The following is a 21,819-nucleotide window of genomic DNA, read 5'->3' as shown; positions in this document are numbered from 1 at the left end:
TGGAAGTTCCATTTAAATATGACAAAAAACTTTACAGGTGACGCAGCACTGGAATAGGCTGCCCAGGGAGGGTTGTGGAGTCTCCATCTCTGGGGATATTCAAGACCCGCCTGGATACAGTTCTGTGTAAAGTGCTCTAGGTTATCCTACTTCGGTGGGAGAGTTGGACTAGATGATTTCTAGAGCTTCCTTCCAACTCCAGCAATTCTGTGATTCTGTATGCAAAGATTTTTTGCTTGTCCTTCCTGCGAGCATCTTCACTTTCTGTGGTTATTAAGTTAGGCAGCCCAGAGATGCTTTGATGCAGTCGTTTATTTACTTTCCTCTGTGCCTTGTGGCTTCCACTGGAATTTTTTTATTTTTTTTTTTCCGCCTTTTGATAGTGTTCCACAGCGCTGGCCAATATACTGTTTGAAAAGAACAAGTATTAATGTTCTCTTAAAATAACTGAAGTTTGTGTGTTTCCATAGTTGCCACAGCTACAGTAATTTGCACAGGATTCAGCAGGTTTTAGGTCAATCTGAGTCGTTCCAAGTATCATTAGCCCATTGACTTGGTGTAGTGGTCAGGGTGAACCACAAACCAGAGGGCGGAACTGCTCTCTTGTTAACCCCCTTCCACCCTCCCAAGGGAAGATAGAAGGGGAATAAGAAAGAGAGACTTAAAGATTGGATATTGAACCTGGAACAAGTTTACTGTAACATGAAAAAGAAAAAAAAAAAAAGGAGTAACACATCAGGTGAGGATCAGATCTATAGACTTATATACAGATACATACAAAACTGATCTTGGTGATCACAGGAATAGGTGGGTGAGAGTCCCTTGCAGCAAGGACGCTTCAGGAGGGAGGTCCACAGCTCCTCACAGCACCCAATAGAGTTGGATTCTGGAGAGCTTGTGGCTAATTGAAGAGAAAACCGGAGCCTCTGACCAGCACCAGTTGCAAGCAAGAGAGGTGAAGGAAAAAGAAACTGAGCTTCTGCCTCTCCTGGCTTTTATAGAGTATGGCAGAAAGTGTGAGAGAATATTGACCCCTCTCTGCTCCGACCCTCCCGGGTCCTTTAGGGTCTGAAAGAACCCTCTCTAATTCCTCTTATAGTTGTCAACAATTTGCCAGGTCCCCTCAAACCATAACACCTATTAGTATGGTGTAGTAGCTGTATTTCACAGAATCATTGGATTTGGAAGGGACCTCTAGAGATCATCTAGTCCAACCTCCCCACTAAATGAGGTGGTCTCCCCTTGAGCTTTTTATCACACAGGCAGGCCTTGAACCTCTCCACAGAAGGAGACTTCACAAACCCCCCTGGGCAGCCTGTTCAGTGCCTTGCCACCCTCACTGTAAAGAAGTTTTCTGTCGTATTCGGATGGAACATCCTCTGTTTCAGTTTATGCCCATTGCCCCTTGTCCTATTGCTGGGTACTGCTGAAAAGTGTCTGACTCCGTCCTCCATATGCTCACCCTTTAGATATTTATAGACGTTGATAAGTTCTCCTCTCAGTCTTTTCTTCTCTAGGGTAAACAACCTCAGCTCTCTCAGCCTTTCCTTGTAAGAGGGATGCTCTAGTCCCCCAGTCATCTTTGTTGCCCTCTGCTGGACTCTCTTCAGCAGTTCCCTGTCTCTCTTTAACTGTGGAGCCCAGAACTGGATGCAGTATTCCAGCTGTGGCCTCACTAGGGCAGAGTAAAGGGGGACAATGACCTCCCTCGACTTACTGGCCACACTCTGCCTAACGCATCCCAAGATATTGTTGGCCTCCTTGGCCACCAGGGTGCATTGCTGGCTCATTGTTAACTTACTGTCTATCAGGACTGTGAGATCCTTCTCCTCAGGGCTGCTTTCCACCAGGTCAGCCTCTAACCTATACTGGTGCATGGGGTTGTTCACCCCACATGCGGGACCTTATATTTGGTCTTGTTAAATCTCATTAAGTTCCTCTCTGCCCAGCTCTCCAGCCTGTCCAGGTCCCTCTGAATGGCAGCACAGCCCTCTGGAGTGTAAACCATTCCTCCCAGATTTGTATCATCAGGAAACTTGCTGAGGATACGCTCTGTCCCCTCTGCCAGATCATTGATGAATATGTTGAACAAGACCAGACCCAGTAGTGACCCCTGGAGAACACTGTTGGTTACAAGCCTCCAACTCAACCCTATGCCATTGATCTCGACCCTCTGAGCTCTGTCACTCAAACAATTTGCAATCCACCTCACTGTCCACTCATTCAGCCTGCACTTTCTGAGTTTCCTAATGAGAATGTTATGGGAGACAGTGTCAAAAGCCTTGCTGAAGTCAAGATAGATGACATCTGCTGCTCTCCCCTCATTCAGCCAACCGGTTATGACATCACAGAAGGCTAACAGATTGGTCAAGCATGATTTACCCTTGGTAAATCCATATTGACCACTTCCAATAACTTTCTGTTCTTCAGTGTATTCAGAGATGACATCCAGAATGATGGATGACTATTTGTGACCAAAAGTGAGAACTTGAATGTGACTCTTAAGCTATACCCTTTTTAAAGGAAAAAATGAAAAACCTAGGCAACATTTAGATTAATGGAAAGTACACTGTCCTAAAGCATCCTTCAGTTTATCCAAACGTGATCATAGATACAGTCATCCTATACTGTACTCCTTGTATTTCAGCACTGTGTTCCCATAATGATAATACTTACCCTCTTTTTACCTTTTAATTGACTCCTTAATCTTGTTTTAGCAGCTCCTGGGTTATCCTGACCAAATAATTGTCTTAGGCAATATTCTGTCTGATTCTAAATTTTTGTTTCTCCCTGCCTGTTTAGCACATCATGTACCTCTGGATAACTGAGGTTACTAGTATTTTTTGTTAGAACCTGCCTATCAGTTTAGTACTCTCTAAAGCACAAAAGAAAATATTATATTCTGTGAGACATAACACTGTTAAGGCAAAACCACAAGGTGGCTGGTCCAGGGTTGAAAGAGTTGAATTTTAGTCTTTGTATTATTGGATTTCATGTCTGATTTAACAGTAGGGTTGCGTTAAGTTGCATTAATAGCATCCTGCTTATGGATTATTTATTTACAGGTAAAGCCTTCAGCAGGTGGAGGAAAGTTGCAGGTTTAAGTAAAAACTACTGAATCTGTGGTGGTTATATATGACTGCTCTTACGTGTCTTGGTAACATTATTTTTCTTTCCTCAATAAAAATATCAGGATTTAACGTGGGTGGTTTGGCCCAAAATCTCAAATACATGAAAATGTCAAGTACTGAATGGATGATGTGACTGATGAGTCTGTACAAATGTTCTTATTTTGTACAGGTGTCTTGAGCTGGTACTACTACGTGACTATGCCAATGCCAGCATCCACCTTCACTATTGCAGTGGGGTGCTGGCAGGAAGTTAAACAGCAGTCACAGCAGTCCTTCACAACAGCTATCCAGACAAACACTGAGTTTTCTGTGCAATCTTCACAAGCTGGTTTCAGGTTGGTGTTTAGAATATTGTTGAAAGATGAGATACATGGGTAGCATTACTCTGTGGAATGTGAAAATGAGTCATATTAGTACAGGAATCAAAATAGAACTTGTTTAATCTGGACAGAAAAATCTTGACAGGAAAGTAATTCCAAAGGCATTATTTCATGGGTCAGGATGTGGTTCCTTTTATGTGAAAACAAGCTGCGTAGTGAGCAATAGAGTTAATAAATCCCAGTGTCCTCTGGATTTGCATCCTATATCATATATAAATCTCTTAGATCAGACCAGATCCTCCCTTGTTTCTTACAATGCCTGGCTGTAAGATCTTTCATATTGGTCCATTTTGGGTACCTACTATGACACTGGTTTGTGTTTATTCCTCTACTATTTATACATTTATAATGTCTGCCTCTATAGAAATATGCTGTAGATCATAGAATCACTGAATAGTCTGGGTTGGAAGGGATCGTAAAGATCATCTAGTCCCAGACCCCTGCCTTGGCAGGGTTACCTCCCACTAGACCAGGTTGCTCATAGCCCTATCCAACCTGGCCTTGGATGCTTCCAGGTGTGAGGAGTCATCCACAGCTTCTCTGGGCAACCTGTGCCAGTGGCTCACCACCCTCACAGGAAAGAAATTCTTACTAATTTCTAACCTAAATCTACTCTCTTCCAATTTAAAACCAAACCAAGGGTTGTAGCCCTACCTCCACTCCCCAGCTTTCCTGTAGGCCCCCTTCAGGTACTGAAAGGTCTCCCTGGAGCCTTCTCCAGGCTGAACAACCCCAACTCTCTATAAGCATTTGCCTTCTGCAAGTTGGGTGTTGTGGCTGGAGTCCTTACCAGTGAAGGCTGAGACAAAAATTCACTGAGTACCTAGATGTTCACTGTATATTCCTCTCTAATGTACAGTATGTTAAGTAACAGGAATTTTTATTGGAGAAAAAGATTATTCTGACAGAGTATTGATAGAAAAATGAAAGTTTCCTTTTTTTTTTTTTAATTTCTGGTAAAAGAGAAATATTTTTATAACTTTCTGTAGCAAAAATTAGTTCACATTTTAATTGTTTTGATTGTCATTGTTATGAGTTTGTGATAGTCACTGACTGAGATAATTAACACAGGCAGTGTGATGTGCCTGCAGCAGTTGAGATACTGACAGTGAAAGAAACAGAACTGATACATTTCAGAAATAAAAAACCTGCCCCTCCCCCCAGAAATGTGGTGTTGCTTATGCACAGACAAAAAAGGAGAGCCTAAGTATACAAGGTTGTTTTGTAGTTAATTAGGACATAAAAAACCCCATGTCCTTAAAAATCTTCTCTTATAGTTATGTACAGTTAGCATTTTTGTGGGAGTTAGCACAACAGACACCTGATACTTTAGTCATTAAGTCTAGGTAACCAAACCAACACTATGCACAGTGGCAGGCATTTCTAGAAAAGTGTGAAATGGATAGATAAGCACAAATGTTAAAGAAGTGTCTCAGATAAAATAAGAGATAAACTCTTAGGCAGCAGGAAAAGTACGGATTTCTGAAATAAGCTGTTGAAATATGTAGTATGATTTATGTCCAGCTGCCAGTGATTTTGACATAAGGAGGCTGTGTGAAAGAAAATGTTAAATGGAGCTAGGGTGTTAGATAAGTTTCCTATCTCCTTGTGGTCATTAAAGACTTGGCAACTTTTAGAAGAGATAGGGTGCTAGCTTTCATGTTTTGCCTAATCTCAGCTCTGATAATTAAATACAAAATGACATTGTTTTAGAGTGGAAATACACTGTATTAGACCACCCTTGGAAAATAATTTTATAACGATTAATGTTTCTTTGCATATGTAATCAGTGGAATAGTTGGAGTCAGCTTCATTCACAGAAAGAGTTATGTAAAGTGCTAAGATGTTGGCACTTCAACAACACTTTTCTTCATGTTATCACTTTGTTTTGTGTGTCAGCACTCATGTGGAGCATGATCTTCCAATTATTATTGCTTTGGGCAATGCTGGGTGCAATAACAATAAATGCTTTGCTTGTCCAGGCATACTAGAATCAGGTTCTTTGAGCTGAAATCTCAAACGAAGGAGAGGCTCTGCACTGCACAGAAGACAGGGCAGCAGGTGAAAACACGGACTTCTGCTTGGATATGAGTGTGTTTGGGCAGATAAATTATTGTGAAGGTATATGACTCAGTGTGTAGGAAGGATTTGATTTACCCCTCTTTCTTCTAGCTACAGCTCTGAATATCCTGTAAGGGTAATGTAAAGTAAGCTTGATCCTAATTCGGTTTTTTTAAATATGCACAGTGATAAGCCTGAATTGATATCTACTGTTGTTTTTTTACATAAGAAGCAAAAGAATTGGTAGAAGTTCATGGAGAATTTTAGTAACAGTGGCAGAAAAGAAGTCCCGTTGGACTTTCATTCTAATTGCACTTAATATATTTGTGTTAATATATACAAAATTTTATTTTTGTAGTGAAGTTTGAATAGGAATTCTCTGAGTAAATAAGTTCTTTTTTTACGAAAACTAGGTTTGACTAGTTTATTTTTCTATCTATGAGTAACTGTATTAGTTCTGTTCAGACATGTAGTAATGAGTGTTTTCACAGTGTTGCATAAGTGTGAACAGTGAGAGAATACATATGAGTTGGTTTTATGCAAACCAACTGCCATCCTGATGTCTAGACAATATCCATGTTTTTGCATAATCAGCTGTGCACATTTCTGGTATCATATTAAACTCTTTTTTTTTCTTCTTTTTTCTTTTTTTTTTTTTCTTTTGTTATTGTCAGATGGCATGAAGAAATCTGTAGTCATGTGGAATATCCCTGCCGTTTCCAAAATCATGCTGCCAGGTTGGAGGCAGTCATTCCTTATAGAGTCTTTGCTCCCAGACGTCTTATGGAACTCTGTGAAGAACACTTGCTCCAGCTAATTCCTCAGTGCCTCTCAGCTGCTTACACCACACTGGGTACACACCCCTTTTCCAGGCTTGATGTTTTGATAGTCCCTTCCAACTTTTCCAGCCTGGGGATGGCTAGGTAAAGAAACTTCTCAGTATCTCATCTCTTGTATTTTGTTAGACTCTGTTTTATCAGCTAGTTAACCATGTCAAGTTGCTGTCAATATCAAGCTGCTGTTCTTTTTTTCTTAAACCAAACTTAAAACTCCCATTCTGTTTTTGTGTAGGCAGGTTTCTTTGCATCCTTTGTGCTATGGTCTTTAGTTTTAGCAGGGCTCAGAGAGGGAAAGTATAAGCTCATTAGATGTGTGTCTGAATTTCTTCATTTGCCAAGCTTAAGACATTTCACTGCTTGAATTGCTTTAAATACTTGATGTTGCTATTTTTGCCATATTTTCTATTGGTGTTGATTTACCATTATGTCTTTAAAGAACAAGAGCATGTTGAAGTCCAGATCTAAAGTTTATTCCTAAGCCTTTTGTCATTCATGAGCCTCTAGTAAAACACTGGTCTTTGGAAGCTGAGTAAGGTAAACTGTAAGGATTTATATTATGAAATTTTCGTCAAATCATGGAGAATAAAAAGCTTAAATATTTTTGGTTTTACACTATAATTTTAAGTTGTGCAATGACAGTAGAATTTTAGCTCTATAATTTTTTCTATTTATAAATTAGTAACGAGATAGTATTTGTTAAGAGCAGAGAATGAAGCAGTATTTTTATTCAATGTTTTCTTAACACCAACAGTAGAGTGGATTCATTTAGGCAGATAGACAAAATATGTCAAGGAAGAATTAAAGCTAAATCTCTGTTAGAAAGGTGAGGACTGAAAGGAAAGGTGCATTTCCAGTCTCTTAGGTTTGGATTTTGGAAATTTTGAGGCAGTTGTCTCATAGGTTTGGTATCTGTAGTAACTTCAACAAATGGCACAAATTGCCAGTCCAAGTGCTTAGAAGAACCAGGTATTTATTTATCTTTATAAGCTGTATGATTAGTCAAACAAGGAAACATTCCATTTTGTGCGACATGTTTTGTTTCTTGTTTATATAGATTTTTTCTACAACTTTCCTCTTTCAAGTCTTCTTAGGATAAAAGTAGAAAATTATGCAGACATGTAATAATACTGTATTTGTTTTAGTATAAGTTTACTATTTTTAAAATTTATTTTTTTTAGGAAGACCCATAAAGCTTAAAATTTAAGCACTGTCCTTCTCTGTCATATAAGCCTCATTGCTTTCTAGATACCTTGTACTGGTTACTGAGTTTTCAATGATAGCTCTTTATTAAATGAATTCCTAAATGAAAACATTGGGAAAATTAACACGAATCCTGGTTGCTTTGGGCACCTACCACACTGTGCTCTGATGCATTGCGTAATAGTTTGATTTGGAGGTTAGTGTGATGTTGTGTACCATGTTCTTGAACCCATATGAAATGTGTAGAGCTCCTTAGCGATTTCCTGTGACTTCAAAGGCATGGTACTAAAGGTTAACACAGGTCCTTATGGATCATCATTGTAACTGAGGAAGAAACTGTCCATTTTACTTAGCTGTGTGATAAGAGCAGTGATCAGTGGAACCATGAGTGGAGGGCAAGACACACAAAGACTATAAAATGGAAGAGAAAGGGGACAGAGATATGTAGGCCAAAATAACAGCACCCAGTAGAAAAACTTGTCAAGATTCGTCGTTAATATGCACTTCGGGAAGTTGTCACAGGTTTACCTGCATGTAACTTTCCCAGAATTTATGGGAAAAGCTGCCTGCAGGGAATTATTTTGCAAAACTACCTGTGGTTACCTGAGTCCAGATTCCATGGCCAGAATATTGCAATTGTGCTTACTTTGCGAAGGAGATGAGAATACCCCATGCTTTACATTCCCTACCCTTCTAACCGCTGTCAGTTCAAAGTGCTTCGTATCACTGAATGTAAGTAAAGTGTGGAATAAGGGGCCTGCATACTTCCTGACGCTTTTCATTCAGCAGTTCATTAAGCCAAGCACATTCAAATTTTTCAAAATTGAAAAAAAAGGAAAAATTTCAGCTGTTTAAATGTGAACTGTATTCTGACAGCAAAGAAAATTATTAGATGACTCATGATAGCTTGTTTGTTCTTGTTTAATGTGATCTTTCAAATAGAGGCTTCTGTGTGTATAGCAAGCTACTTAAATAGTTAATTCCTGTGCATGCAATGATAATTACTTAAATTACTTGTTAGGAATAAGCTCTGCGCAAAACCATGTCCAAGCCCACATAAAAAAGAAAAAAAGGAAAATAAAAAGTTACCTATTATCTTGTTTCTAAAAGGGTGCTGTATTATTTATTTTTTAATCTTCTAGTCTATCTGTAGCAGTATAAACATAACACAGCATGCCAGCACAAAGGGGTGGTTATTTTGAGAATTCTGATTGTATTCCTTTCTGCCAGGGAAGGAAGCAGTCATAAATTTTAGTAATTATCTGAAGTATCAGGACTTCACAGCATTTGGCACTTTTCTTTGTCTGTTTCTTGTTAGCTGAGACTTACTGTTTTTTTTGTATTCCAAAAGACTTCCCTTTACTTAAGGGGGATGTTTTTTTTACTGTTATGAGATGATGCTAGGTCTTCCATAATGTGACCTACGTAGGTGTTTTAAGGTGTCGATTTCAGTAGTAGCTACAATAGGTCACCTGCATTTCTTTTGGCAGACCCTTTATGAGAAAAACTCTAGTTGAAAGCATATTCATTTTACTTGTGTTTTCTGTACATCTCTTCCTGCTATGGACTTACCTATGGAAATGGGATCTTGACTGTCTATAATTGAAATCATGCCCTTTTGGCTTCCTTCTGATCTTTGAAGCTGGAAGATTTAATTTTGCACTCTGTCTTTGTTTTATGCTGTTTTAGTTCAAGTGATTCAGTGTAGCTTTACCCAGATTAGTGTTAGTAAAAGAAGAATGGGGCCTACAAGTTAAACTGTACATAAATTAAATTAATGAAGTGTTGTGGATCAAACTTAAATAGCTTAAAAGCCAGTGATTCAGTGCTTTCTGTAGAATTTTGAAAGTTTCATGAACACCTAATAGCACTTAATTATCTGATATTAAGTTCTCTTACTAGTAGAAGGGAGTAAAGTTGAGAAAAAGGAGTAGGGAAGTATGTCAGACTGCAGAGACTCTGTAGGCCCTGATGAGGAGAATCCCTGACATCAAACAGTGCTGAAAAGTGTGCATCATTTGTGTACTGGAAGAGCTAAGAGGTTAAAAGCAGGAGGTTGAAAGTAGCACTGTGTTTTCCTGCTGTTGAGAATGACATGGTACCCCAGAGAAATAGTCAGCCACACTGACATTTTAACAGCAGAGTTATTTCATGGTTGCTCATGTGAGCCCATAGTTACCCATGTGAATAAAGCTGGCTGAAATACTTAAAATAAAAAATAGGGTATGCATGTTCCCTGGTTATTCATTCTCTCCGAATCAGTTCATTCTCAGTCAAGTTTTGTTGGTCACATATGAAAACCGAATGTGTCAAAACCTGTTCACACTGATCCGCAACTCAATCCCTTTTATTTTGGCAAAACCTAAAGAGACTCTGAATTCCTTGTGATTTTTCATTTCCTGAGGTGAAACTTTGAAACTTTCTTTTGAATACAGAAACTCTTAACTTTCTTGTGCCACCTGAGCCTGTGCTTGAGACCTTGACTCCTCTTGCAATGTTTAATTGCAATTCTTCTCCCCTCCCTCCCCTCCAGTTTTCCCCATGGAATTTATTTTTCCCTCGATAACCATCAGGGGCCTTTTTATAGTCACATCAAATCTCTTGTGTTTCTGTAGCTTTAGAAACTGCTTACTGTCTTTCTGCTTCTTCACAGCAAACATGCTGATATTTATTTCATTCCCCTGGAGGGCTCTAAACCTTTGTTTACAACAAAGTAAGTCAAATAACTGTTTTTGCAACAATGGTTTTCAAAGTGGTTTTGGGGTGTTTTGTTTGTTTGTTCTTTTTGTTCCCAGCATGCATTGTTTAAATCACGTAAGTATACTGCTTTTTCTATTTAAATTAATGTACTTCAGATGTACTGGTTTTGTAATAAGTGAGCACAAGGAAGTATCCTTAGCCAAGCACAATGTGTCAGTAAGTTGACTAGTCACATCATATGTTGCTGGGAGCTATAAGAGCGTGATGAGAAAAGTGTCCCTTGGCATGTTCCATGCTCCTAGTTTTTCCTTAAGCACTTTAGTACTCGTAACTGCTGAAAACAGAGTAATGGGATAGAGGGACTTATGGTCTTGCCTAGTTTGGCTGTTCTTACAGCCATTTTACCCTGCAAAGCTAGCAAGTAAGTGGAACCAAATAACTTCTGAGCAAGATACCGACATTTTCAAAACAAGACCTCAGTGTTTGGTTGAGTCCTGTTTAGGCTCTAAAATTAGTGGTCTTATTTTCAAATATGCTAGAAACCCCTGAAACCCAAATGGTGTTTGATGATAGAAACATAAAAAATGCTTGGCATATTTGTAAATCAGGTCAACTTATATAGCTGGCTAAATACAGATTTAGCAACCCAGCTTTCAGTTCCTATTTATAAAGATCTTAGTCACTCTTCTCCTCTCATGTAAATTGTCTCAGGGATATTCTTTCCTCTTAAAATACCATTCTTCAAGACAAGGTATATCAGCATTAAAAAGAGAGAGGGGAAAAAAAAAAAAAAAAAGCATGCCCGAGTAGCCTCTTGGATCTGTGGGTCTATAGCTGTCATTTGTTTGATCTGTGTAACTATAGTGTTCTGATGGCAACCGGAAAGCCTATGGCAGAATCAGCCAGGACTATGGGAAAACAGCCAAGTGTCAAACCTAAATGTAAGTCTTTTCATTTTTTTTAAAGAGAGACTGAAAATTGCCTGAGATTTTAATTTCTGATCCTGCAAATGATTTTTTTTTTATACCCTTGTATTTACATACAAAAATCCTTTTCTTTCATTCAAAAGCCATACTAGAACCTTTACTTAGTATATTTTGTTGGCAGTATCATGACTTGGTTGAACATAAATGAAATTTGACCTAGAGGTGCAAGTGACTTTAATGTGATTTGAATTTAAAGAAAAAAAAAAAGCTATTAAGCTTAAACTTCCTGGAAATATTTGGTAGTAGTGGTGCTGTGGTATACATCCAGTGGTGGTTCTGTGGTTTTTTTTTAAACAGAACTTGGAACTTGAAATCCATAGTGAAATCTACCTAGCAGGAAATAATATCTGCCCTTTTTGTGCTTCTACAATGATAGATAAAGGAGGATATTTGTCTAAAAATAGTCTGAAATCTGCTTATCAAAGCAAACAGAAGGGCTAAAACAGGATTGAGCATGAACCATTTTTTTAAGCCTAGGTTCTCTTTTTCTGTCCTGTTTTAAAGGACCTTCTATGCCGAGTTATTAAAGAAAAGATGCACATGACATTTTTATTTATTTTTTTTTCAGAGGCAGTTTTTCCAGTTAGTGTTTTTTCATTTGGAAAATTGTGTATTTTGTAAATCAGACACAAGTAAGTAAACATGGTTTATTTAGTATTGTGGAAATTATGTATGAAATCTGTGTTGGCTGTGGTGCAAGGACTACCACAGAGAGTTATAAATGCAGAGATTCACTTTGATTTACATGGGATTCCTTTTGAATAATAGCTGTTCTGGTAGATATTTTGCTAACCTCACATGCTCTGTTGCAATGCTGCTGTAAGCAGTAATTCAGTATACCTATGCTTAGGAAACGGACTCCAGAGATTTGCCTTGAGGAATGAAGTGGGGAAGATATAATACTGTTTGGGGAGATGTTTTGAGAGGGGGAAGAAGTTGGGTATCTATTTAAAATGTTTGTTTTGTTAATACCAGAAAGGTAGTCAGTGTTGGACGACGTAATATTGAAAATTCACTGTAGGCTATGCGAGCTATAATCTACAAGCAGTTTTGAATTCAAAGAGATGCTGGATCTGTCTTCCAGCCATCTAAACATATATCTCGTTACATTTTGCTTTAGTCTTTCCTTCCTGAAATTTGTCGCTGCTCTAGAAATTTGGATTCAGTTTTTAGTGCTATAGAATTTAATTAGAATTTTAATGAAACTAGTATTACTCTACTGATGGGGTAGCAATTTAATTATTTTTTATTTTGCCTAATTGCTGCTCTAGTATTTCAAGAAAATAAAGCTATTCAAAATTCATCCTTGTTGGAGTCTTAGCTCTGATAACCATGATTCAGTGTATATAACTGTAGAACTCATACATATGAGCTTACTGGTATTAGACACCGAGAACATTTTCTGACCCTTAGCTGGAGCCTGAAGTGTACTTTGCTACTACTGCAGTCATAGTCCTTCATCCAGTTGTCATTTTGAGATCAAAACGGGATTTAGAGCACTTCAGGCACAATATATTTTGTTACTAATGTACTAAGCTGCTGTATTGGTCTGTTAACTCTTAACAGATGTTCTTTTGAATGTAAACCTGCAAAGAGAATAAAACAAGTTCATTTATAATGGAAATAAAAATTTGCTTTTAATATTTTTAAAAAATTGTTCCAGTCAGATAAATATTTTTTAAAATAAATGCCAGAAATAAGATTATTCCTAAAAGCATGACCTTTTTCCCCTTCAGAATTATATTTAAAAAATTAATAAAGCATAGAGATTTCTTACCTTCAATACATATTTTTTTCTTCTTTTTAGTTTCTTGAAAATAAATACATGCAAAATACTGAGTTCTTTTAATTTTTACATGGCAGATAGGTTTTCATGTGCTTTGAATGACACTGAAAAATAAAATGGCTGCTTCTTTTTAAGAAACATTGCAAGTTTTGTATGAGGTAGCTTCTTAAGCCAGATACTATCTGATATCTTTACTGATGTTTGACTGCTGCAGCATACTGAGAGAAGAAAATGAAAAGTTTAGCTCTTTGATTGTGACAAAGTGGGATGTAGATGTTACCTGCTGAAAATAATTTTACCTCTTTCCATCACCTAATAGACAAATTGTTTTGCACTATGTCTTACAACACTATAAAAATAAAAGGCAGTTGATATTCTGGTGATGACACATTTTAAGTGTAAGACGTGAGACCATGATAGGGGAAACTTTATTTCTTTAATTTTTATGGTATCTGCATGTTTTAAATATGATAGATGTTTTTTTCCAATGTCTGAACACCCAGCTATCTGAAAACCAAGCCCTTCTTTTTTTATGCTTGAACATGCAAAAAATTATGTGCATTAATACACACTTAAATCCAATATACACGTTGCTTTCAAATTATTTTTTCCCCTCTTAGGCCTGTGTTTCACAATCTGACATGTTGATGAAATAGCATTTGAGACTATAAAGAATAAAAATGTACTTTGGCATTTTCTCGCCATCCTTTTTACAGTGTCACAGCAATAGCTGCTTTTATACTTAATCCCTAAAGGGAGATTATTCAAATGGTTTGTATAACCACCACAGTTCCAATGACGTGTCCTTTTGCTTTAGTGTGATATCTCAATGGAACATCTGTGCAAGAGTGTATATTGTTTTCTACCCAATAGCAACAGCATGAAGTGGAAAACAATTCAGTAGTCCACCAAAACTGTGGAAGCAACTAAGCAACTACTGCAGCTTAAGGTGGATTGAAAAGCCTCTTGCAGTAATGTAAACTCCATGCTCTGAAACTAGATTTCTAATTGAAACCAAACTTCAGCCATATTGCCTGGTAAAATTAGCAGTCTGTGCTTATCACTGAACAGACACCAGGAACCAACCAGACCCTTGTTGCCTATATATTATATAAATCTGTAAGTCATTACTTCCTTGCTTTCTAGTTGTAAAGTTACTGCCTCTTTAGAGACACAAAAGTGTAGGGTATCAGTTCACAGTATTGCATCACAGCCACCTCTGGTGAGACTTATTCAGTTGTTTAAATCATCCATTCTTTATGCAATTTGGCAGAAGGACTAATCTGAGAACCTTGCCAATACAGAAAGGGCTCTCACCAAGTCTTAGTAAGTAAACCAAGCAAATACTATTTGGTTCTCTTTTTTGAAAAAAATATGGTAAAATGGTAAATAATGGCAAAACAAGGGTGAAACTTGTCTTGCTTGAGTATCATTGATGATGCTAATGATGATGGTAAGTCTCTGAAGCACATTGTCCTGCCTTTGTGCCACCTTATAGGACACAAACCTAATAATAGAGCTTTGCATATGCAAACTACATCTCTGTTTCAGAAGAAAAACAACTCACTGTCCAACTCCTGCCACTAACCCCTGGTTTCATCTGGACATCTGAAACCTGTCTTTCCTCATAACAAACACGTAAAGTGAGCCTCTGCTATGGAATGTGTTAATAAGTCAGCCAGATACGTATTCTACAGTATTAGGGGGTTTCTTTTGCATTTCTGTTTTTTTTCCATTGAGCTTTCTTAGTGCTTTTAGAAGACAAGCTACAACATTTACCTGTCTTAAGGTGCTTCACTTCTTGGATAGTACCATAAGTTGGTAACATCTCAGTCACAGATTACTGATCAAAATTAAAACTAAAAGGGATGTTTTATAATGTGAATTTATTTCTGCTTCAGTTATGCAACTTTAAGTAGTTTATGGGATGAATAGGAACTACTGGCTTAGGACTTTAAAAAAATCACTCGCTTCTTTTGCCCTGCAGCAAAACAGCTCTTGGCCAGTGAAACTTGTATCTGAGTTTATTGCAGCCTGTGCTGCAATTAGAAAAGCACTCAAAAATACCTATCTTTATTAAATATTCTTAAATTTGGCTCTTTTATGGAAATTAATTTACTCCAAATGAGCAAAATAAACATTACATTGTCTAGAATAAACAATGGAATATGTCCTGTTACTTTAAATTGAGGCCTTAACTTGGAACATGAAGTCAATTCCTCTTCTTTCTCTCCCTCTTTCTTGTCTTTAGGTACAAAAAAGGAAATTTCTTCTTTTAGTAAAGGAAGAATTAATTGGGCTTCTTTGATATTACTGTAGAATAGTAACTGTATGGTATTAAATTTATGATTGGAAGTATTATATATGCTGTAAATTATAAGAAAGAGGAGCCTTAATATTATGGCTGATTGTTTTGAAGTTCTAAACTTAATTTAAAAAAGACCAAAAGAAAGTGTTCACAGAGACCTTCCTCAAGGATCAGTACTTGGACTGGTGCTGTTTAACATATTTGTTGGTGACATGGACAGTGGCACTGTGTGCACCCTCAGCAGATTTGCCAACGACACCAAAAGGAACCTAAACAGGCTTGAGAGGTGGGCCCATGCCAAACTCATAAAGTTCAACAAGGCCAAGTGCAAGGTCCTGCACCTGGGTTGGGGCAATCCGAAGCATAAATACAGTCTGGATGGAGAGTGAATTGAGAACAGACTTAAGGAAAAGGACTCGGGGGGGTGTTGGTTGATGAGAAGCTCAACATGGGCTGGCAATGTGCACTTGCAGCCCAGAAGGCCAATCGTGTCCTGAGCTGCATCAAAAGAAGTGTGGCCAGCAGGTCAAGGAATTCTCCCCCTATACTCCATTCTGGTGACACCCCAGCTGGAGTACTGTGCCCAGTCAGATACTCCCAACAGAAGGACATGGAGCTGCTGGAACGAGTCCAGAGAAGGGCCACAAAAATGAAGAGAGAGCTGGAGCACCTCTCCTGTGAAGACAGGCCGAGAGAGTTGTGGGTTTGCTCAGCCTGGAGAAGAGGAGGCACTGGGGAGATGTTATAGTAGCTTTCCAGTACTTGAAGAGGGCCTACAGAAAAGCTTGGGAGGGGCTTTTGACAAGGGCACATGGGACTAAGACAAGGGGTAATGGCTTTAAACTGGAAGAGGGGAGATTTAGATTAGACTTTAGGAAGAAATTCTTCCCTGTCACAGTGGTGAGACACTGGAATGGGTTGCCCAGGGAAGTTGTGGAAGCCTCATCCCTGGAAGTGTTCAAGGCCAGGTTGGATGGGGGTCCGAGCAACCTGGTGTAGCAGGAGGTCCCTGTCCATACAGGGGGGTTGGAACTAGATTATCTTCCAACCCAAACCACTCTATGATTCTATGATTTGACTTACCATAACAGGGATGTGAAGCTTTCCTAGTCTCTGTCTATTATAATTGTTGGTATTCTGCAGTTCACCAACCTCACCTAGGAATAACTTGTATCAGGTAAAAGATTTTAGATTTTAAATGCAGACTGCAAGACCAATGATCTTCAAAGCAAAATAAATTGTATAGAAAGCATTACATTCATGCGTACTGCTTTTTACATGAGTGGCACCAGCTGTTGGGTGCTAATGTCAGTATTTTTCACTGCAGCCTTGATTTCAAATGTAAACAAACCACCAAATTAATGCAAAGGCACTTTTCTTATATGAATAGTCATTTGACTACTTGCTGTTGACTACCTCATAGACAACTAAGAGAGTTAAAGTTCCTACTAAGCAAAGATGTTACTGTGCAAAAACTCTACCAAGTCCAGTTCTTGTGAGTAAAGCAATATCAGTTCTGAGCTCCATCTTTTGCTTGTGGTCAAGGAACCTTTTTGGACAGTCACAGACAGTTTAGTAGACAATTTTGGTTTGTTTCTGCTCTACTCGCCCACCCATAGCTTAGAGTTATGTAGTGTAGCTTCTCTACACTTGTGAAAGCATTCTGTGCCCTGTTTTGAGCTGCCTATTATGACAGAGATACTGGCAAACTGGAAAGAGTACATCGGGCAGCTTCCAAGATTATTAGAAGGTAGCGAGATATGTTGTATGAGAAGAGGCTGACAGAGTTAGATTGACTTGGCCTGGGAAAAGACAACACTAACTGAGACTATCTCCTACCACCTGAAGGAATGGCCACAGAAAGACAGATCCCTGGTCCTGTCAGAGATGCACTGGGAAATTATATGAGGCAACATTTGTAAGTTGCAATGAAGAAATTGGGACTAGATGTAATGAAAAGCATTTTCTCGATGATGGTGGTTAAGCACAGAAACAAGTACTGCAGGGAGTTTGTGGAAGCTCCATCCCAAGAGAGGTGAAAAGGAGTCACTTCAAACTTGACATTTTTTATGAGATTCCAGACCTTTGTTGCTTTTACCTGAGCTTTTATTTTGGCTTTTATGCTCAGTGACAAATGACACCTGCCTCTCCAACTTTACCTATATGATGCATTCATATTGCCATGATGCATGAGAACCTTTCAACAATTAAATTATTTTGTTTCCAGATTGCTGACTTTCACTTACTCTCAGCTTCAGGGTTATAGAAACTGCCAGGAGGCAGCGTGGAGAAAGACCTAGGCATAGTTGTGAAATAAATAAATATGTTGCGAAGAAGAACAGACAGCTGTCAAATGGTAAAATGAAGGAAAGGAAACAGAAATTAGTAATGGCATGGGAACCTGTGAGGAGACAAGTTACAAAAGGTTGTAGCTACTGAATATGTTCCAAACGCCACCAGATCAGCAAGTGTCTCTTGCATGTCTTAGTGAAAAATAGCAAACTTCTTTCTGGGCTTTCAAATTGTGTATTTGACACTACTGAAGGATAAACCTTATGAACTTATTTAGTTGCTGCAGTACCACTTTGTGAATATTATTTCTTTCTTTTAATTTTATATTGTGAACAAAAGCCACAGTAAAAGAGTATGTTTTTCCAAATGTACCCGATTTGGGCAGTGATCACATAGCCCTGTCAAACAATTCCTGTGCAGTGCTTTTCCTTTTGGTCTTATAAAGGGAAAAAACACAATGTTTTTCATTCAGGTACTGTAAAATTAGCAACACATATGGGCTTTTAGATCTTGTGACATACACAGATAGCTAATTGTTTGCTCTGAGGCAGAAATTCAGGATTAGTTTTTCTTTTATTTTCTTCTTTTTTCATTCCAGAAATCTTGGGAAGACAGACAAAATAAAAAAAACAGCATAAACTCAAAATAATCCAGAGAGAACATTCAGAACACAGACTATGAAGTGATGAAAATTACATCTTTCTCTGCAATGAGTCATTCTTGTAACCATGTGTTCCTTCCACATTTCTCCACAAGCCTTCCCAAATACATACTTCGGCTGTTTGTAATACCAGTTCATATTGATACCTTTCTCACTGGAGAAAAATAAACCAGAACTTTTCACAGCTATCTTCTATAATTAGTGGAATTATTTATTTGTCATTAAGAATAGTTCCTCTTCAGTGACCACAAACAGAACTTTGTTGTTCTTTGTAAGATCATTGTTATGATCTCACTAGCTTGTCATTGAGTACTGTGGTTGGATATGGGCTAGATGAGGCCTTCACCACTAGACACATTTGCAGGGAGAATTTGGATCTCATGGTTTTACAGTGTCTAAGGGATAGTTTCTGTTCCCAAAATAAGCTATTTCTCCAGTAAACTCCTATGTAAACAAAATCTGGTGGTAAAGGCTCTGACTTTATATGAATCAAGGGGCAGGAATGCCTTTCTTGTCACAGTTGGGGTTTTATTTTTCTTTGTATGTTGCTTTTTCAACTTGAGTCCTTCTGCAAGTACTTTTTGATATGCTCATTGCCTCTGACTAACATAATTTTATCTTCCTGGACCTCAGTTTAGCTTTCAGCCTTATTTATCGTTGTCCTCTTTGAAAACTTATCCAAGGTGTCTTTTTTAATAGCATTGGTACTTCGGATTTTCCCTCCAGTACTTTCAGCTGCTTGCTAGTCTATTTTTTCACTTTTGTAACATTCACCCCCTCATGCTATTGTATAGGTAAGTCTCTTTTTCTCATTTGTGTTGTAATTCAGGACTAGCTTTGATCATGACCATTCAGTTAAGTCTTCCTCTGCTTAATGGGTTGGATCCTGTATTTCTGTATTTGCTATTCTTAATTCTCTGCTGTCATAAAATTCTGTTAGTTGCGAGACTTCATTCCTGAAGGAGATTTTTTCAAATTCATAGTGTTCAGCAACTTATTTAACCTTAGAGTGGTGCTTTTCACTTTGACATTTTGTTTATCCATTTCTCTCACTTCTCAGTCCCTACATAGGCTAGCATGAGGCTTCACGAGGGCCTAGGTTTCAATTACTCTTGAATAGAGGGAATAACTAAAAGGTTCTTTCATATGTCATGATCCATTGTTTTCTAAGTAAAGCTCTGACATTCCCTAGCTATGTGAGATCTGAGATTTTTCCCTAACTTCAGCAGCAATGGGTTGCAGGCTGGACTAGGGGACCCTTGCAGTTCTGGGTTTGGATCATATTTTTTGGGAGACTCCATTATGTGTCAAAATGCATCACTTTCAGCTGTCACATGTTCTGTGCATTTAGAATAGTTAATCCAGTCTGCTTGGCTACTGTTACTGTTCTGACATTTCAAAAGAAGGTTGTGCAGGCAATGGCCCTTGGACCAGTTCGAACAGGGCCAGACATCAAGAACGTGCTCTACACTGCAGCCGGACACAATGGTCCCAACTGGAGCCTCTGGCAGAAAGCACCAGGGGAGACTTGAGGTCGACCCCTGGGATTCTGGAGCCGGAGCTACAGAGGTTCCGAGGCCAACTACACAACAACTGAGAAGGAGATACTTGCAGCATATGAAGGAGTTAGAGCCACTGAGATGAGATTCATGTTCCAGAGTAACCTTTCTCCTGTCTGTCATGCCACTGATGCGACCTAGAGTCAATGGACTGCTTTAATTACCCAGTGAGCACAAATAGGAAGGCCTAAACGTCCAGACATCGTACAAGCAATTACAAACTGGCCAGAAGGCACCCACTTTGGAATGCCACCACAAGAAGTGGTGAGACGGGCTCAAGAAGCTCCACCATATGATCATCTACCAGAGACTGAGAAACAATTTGCTCTTTTCCCCGATGGCTCCTGTTGTCTTGTAGGGAACCACCAGCAGTGGAAAGCTGCCATGTGGAGTCCTACATGACTGGTTGCACAAGTAGGTGAAGGAGAAAGTGAATCAAGTCAGTCTGCAGAGGTCAGAGCCATCCAGCTGGCTTTGGAAATGGCTGAGCAAGAAGGGTGGCCAAGACTCCGTCTCTACATTGACTCGTGGATGGCAGCAAAGCCTTGTGGTGTTGGTTAAAGTAGTGGCAGCAGGACAACTGGTAGTGAAAAGGTAAACCTGTTTGGGTTGCTGAGCTGTGGAAAGACATTGCAGCTGGGATAGAGAAACTGGTGGTAAAAAGTGCATCATGTAGATACACACGTGCCTCTGAGTCAAGTCACTGAGGAACATGGACGCAACCAATGAGCAGATGAGGCTGCCCAAGTGTTCCAAATAGATTTAGACTGGGAACATAAGGGTGAGCTCATATCCTGTGCCTCATGCCACAGCCCAGAATACTATCCTGGGCCTTGAGAGGCAAATCTTGTGGAGACATGGTACTCCAGACAGAATTGAGTCAGACAACGGGACTCATTTCAAAAACAGTCTTGTGACTGACTGGACTAAAGAACATGGTATCAAATAGATATACCTGTACTATGCACAAGTCTCAGGAAAAGCTGAAAGGTACACTGGTCTATTAAAATGTACCCTGAAGGCAATGGGTGGTGGAACTTTCAAAAACTGGGACAAAAATTTGGCAAAGGCCAACTGGTTAATACCAGGGGATCCGTCAATGGGACTGGTCCTGCTCAGTCAGACCTTTTACATACTGCAGATGGGGATAAAGGCCCTGTGGTATGTGAAAGGAACCTGCTGGTTAAAAGGCAAAGGTAAACCTGTCTAGGGTGTTGCTTTTGCCCAGAGACCTGGACATACCTGGTGTGTGATGATGGAGGATGGTGAAGTACAACGTGCACCTCAAGGTAATCTGACTCAGTGGGAGAATCCTTAATTTGACAGCCAGTAAAATACAGAGCCTATGTGTAATATATGTATGGAATAAGGGATGGAATGTCCTGGTTTGAGCCAGGATTAAGCCAATTTTCCTTTTACTGATTTATTTTTTTCCTTCAGTAAGCTTTCTTTTAACTAGTAGCAGAGTGTTCCAACTAAGACTGATAACAGCTGGAATGTTTTTGTAACTGTTGGGTCTTCAGGGTCACACCTTTACTCTGCTGGCTCAGACACTATGGGGAGATCCTCCCCCGTAGGAGGCTGAGTTAGACAGACAGCTAAACTGGCCAGAGATACTCCATTCTATATATCTACGTAAGCTCAGAGGAAGGTCTTCCCTTCTCTTCCGTCCATGGCCAGCGTCCGGGGAGGACTCCGTCCATCCATCACCGTCGACCCCCAGGCTCGAGCTCTGCTGACCCTCATCACTCTCCACTTACTCCAGCAGCAGCTCTGGGATTTTTCAGGACTGTTCACAGCTCAGGAGATGCTGTGGGTGTCGCTGGGGGTTGGGGGAGGCAAGAGGCTTTTGCACATACCTGAACACATTTGTATATAATTGTATATATATTTTCTTATATCATTAGTGTTTGATT

At 39.1% G+C, this 21,819-nt stretch overlaps 1 protein-coding gene across 17 annotated transcripts in view; it reads left to right on the top strand.

Moving 5' to 3' along the window:
• The window catches only part of AOPEP (aminopeptidase O (putative)), a 188,440-nt gene that overhangs the window by 19,813 nt on the left and 146,808 nt on the right, over positions 1-21,819 (top strand). For all 17 annotated transcript variants that reach the window (XR_007891837.1, XR_007891838.1, XM_051642943.1 and 14 more), the window contains exons 4-5: positions 3,301-3,466; positions 6,247-6,495. Coding sequence is in view for 15 of the 17 variants with exons in the window: in XM_051642943.1 (XP_051498903.1) it covers positions 3,301-3,466; positions 6,247-6,495 (415 nt within the window). In the remaining 2 variants the exon portion in view is untranslated. The remainder of the gene's footprint in view (positions 1-3,300; positions 3,467-6,246; positions 6,496-21,819) is intronic.

This window comes from Apus apus, chromosome Z (assembly GCF_020740795.1).
Source record: "Apus apus isolate bApuApu2 chromosome Z, bApuApu2.pri.cur, whole genome shotgun sequence".
Classification (NCBI taxonomy): Eukaryota; Metazoa; Chordata; class Aves; order Apodiformes; family Apodidae; genus Apus; species Apus apus.
Note: the sequence above shows the minus strand (reverse complement) of the source record. Positions and strands in the feature narration are given on the sequence as shown.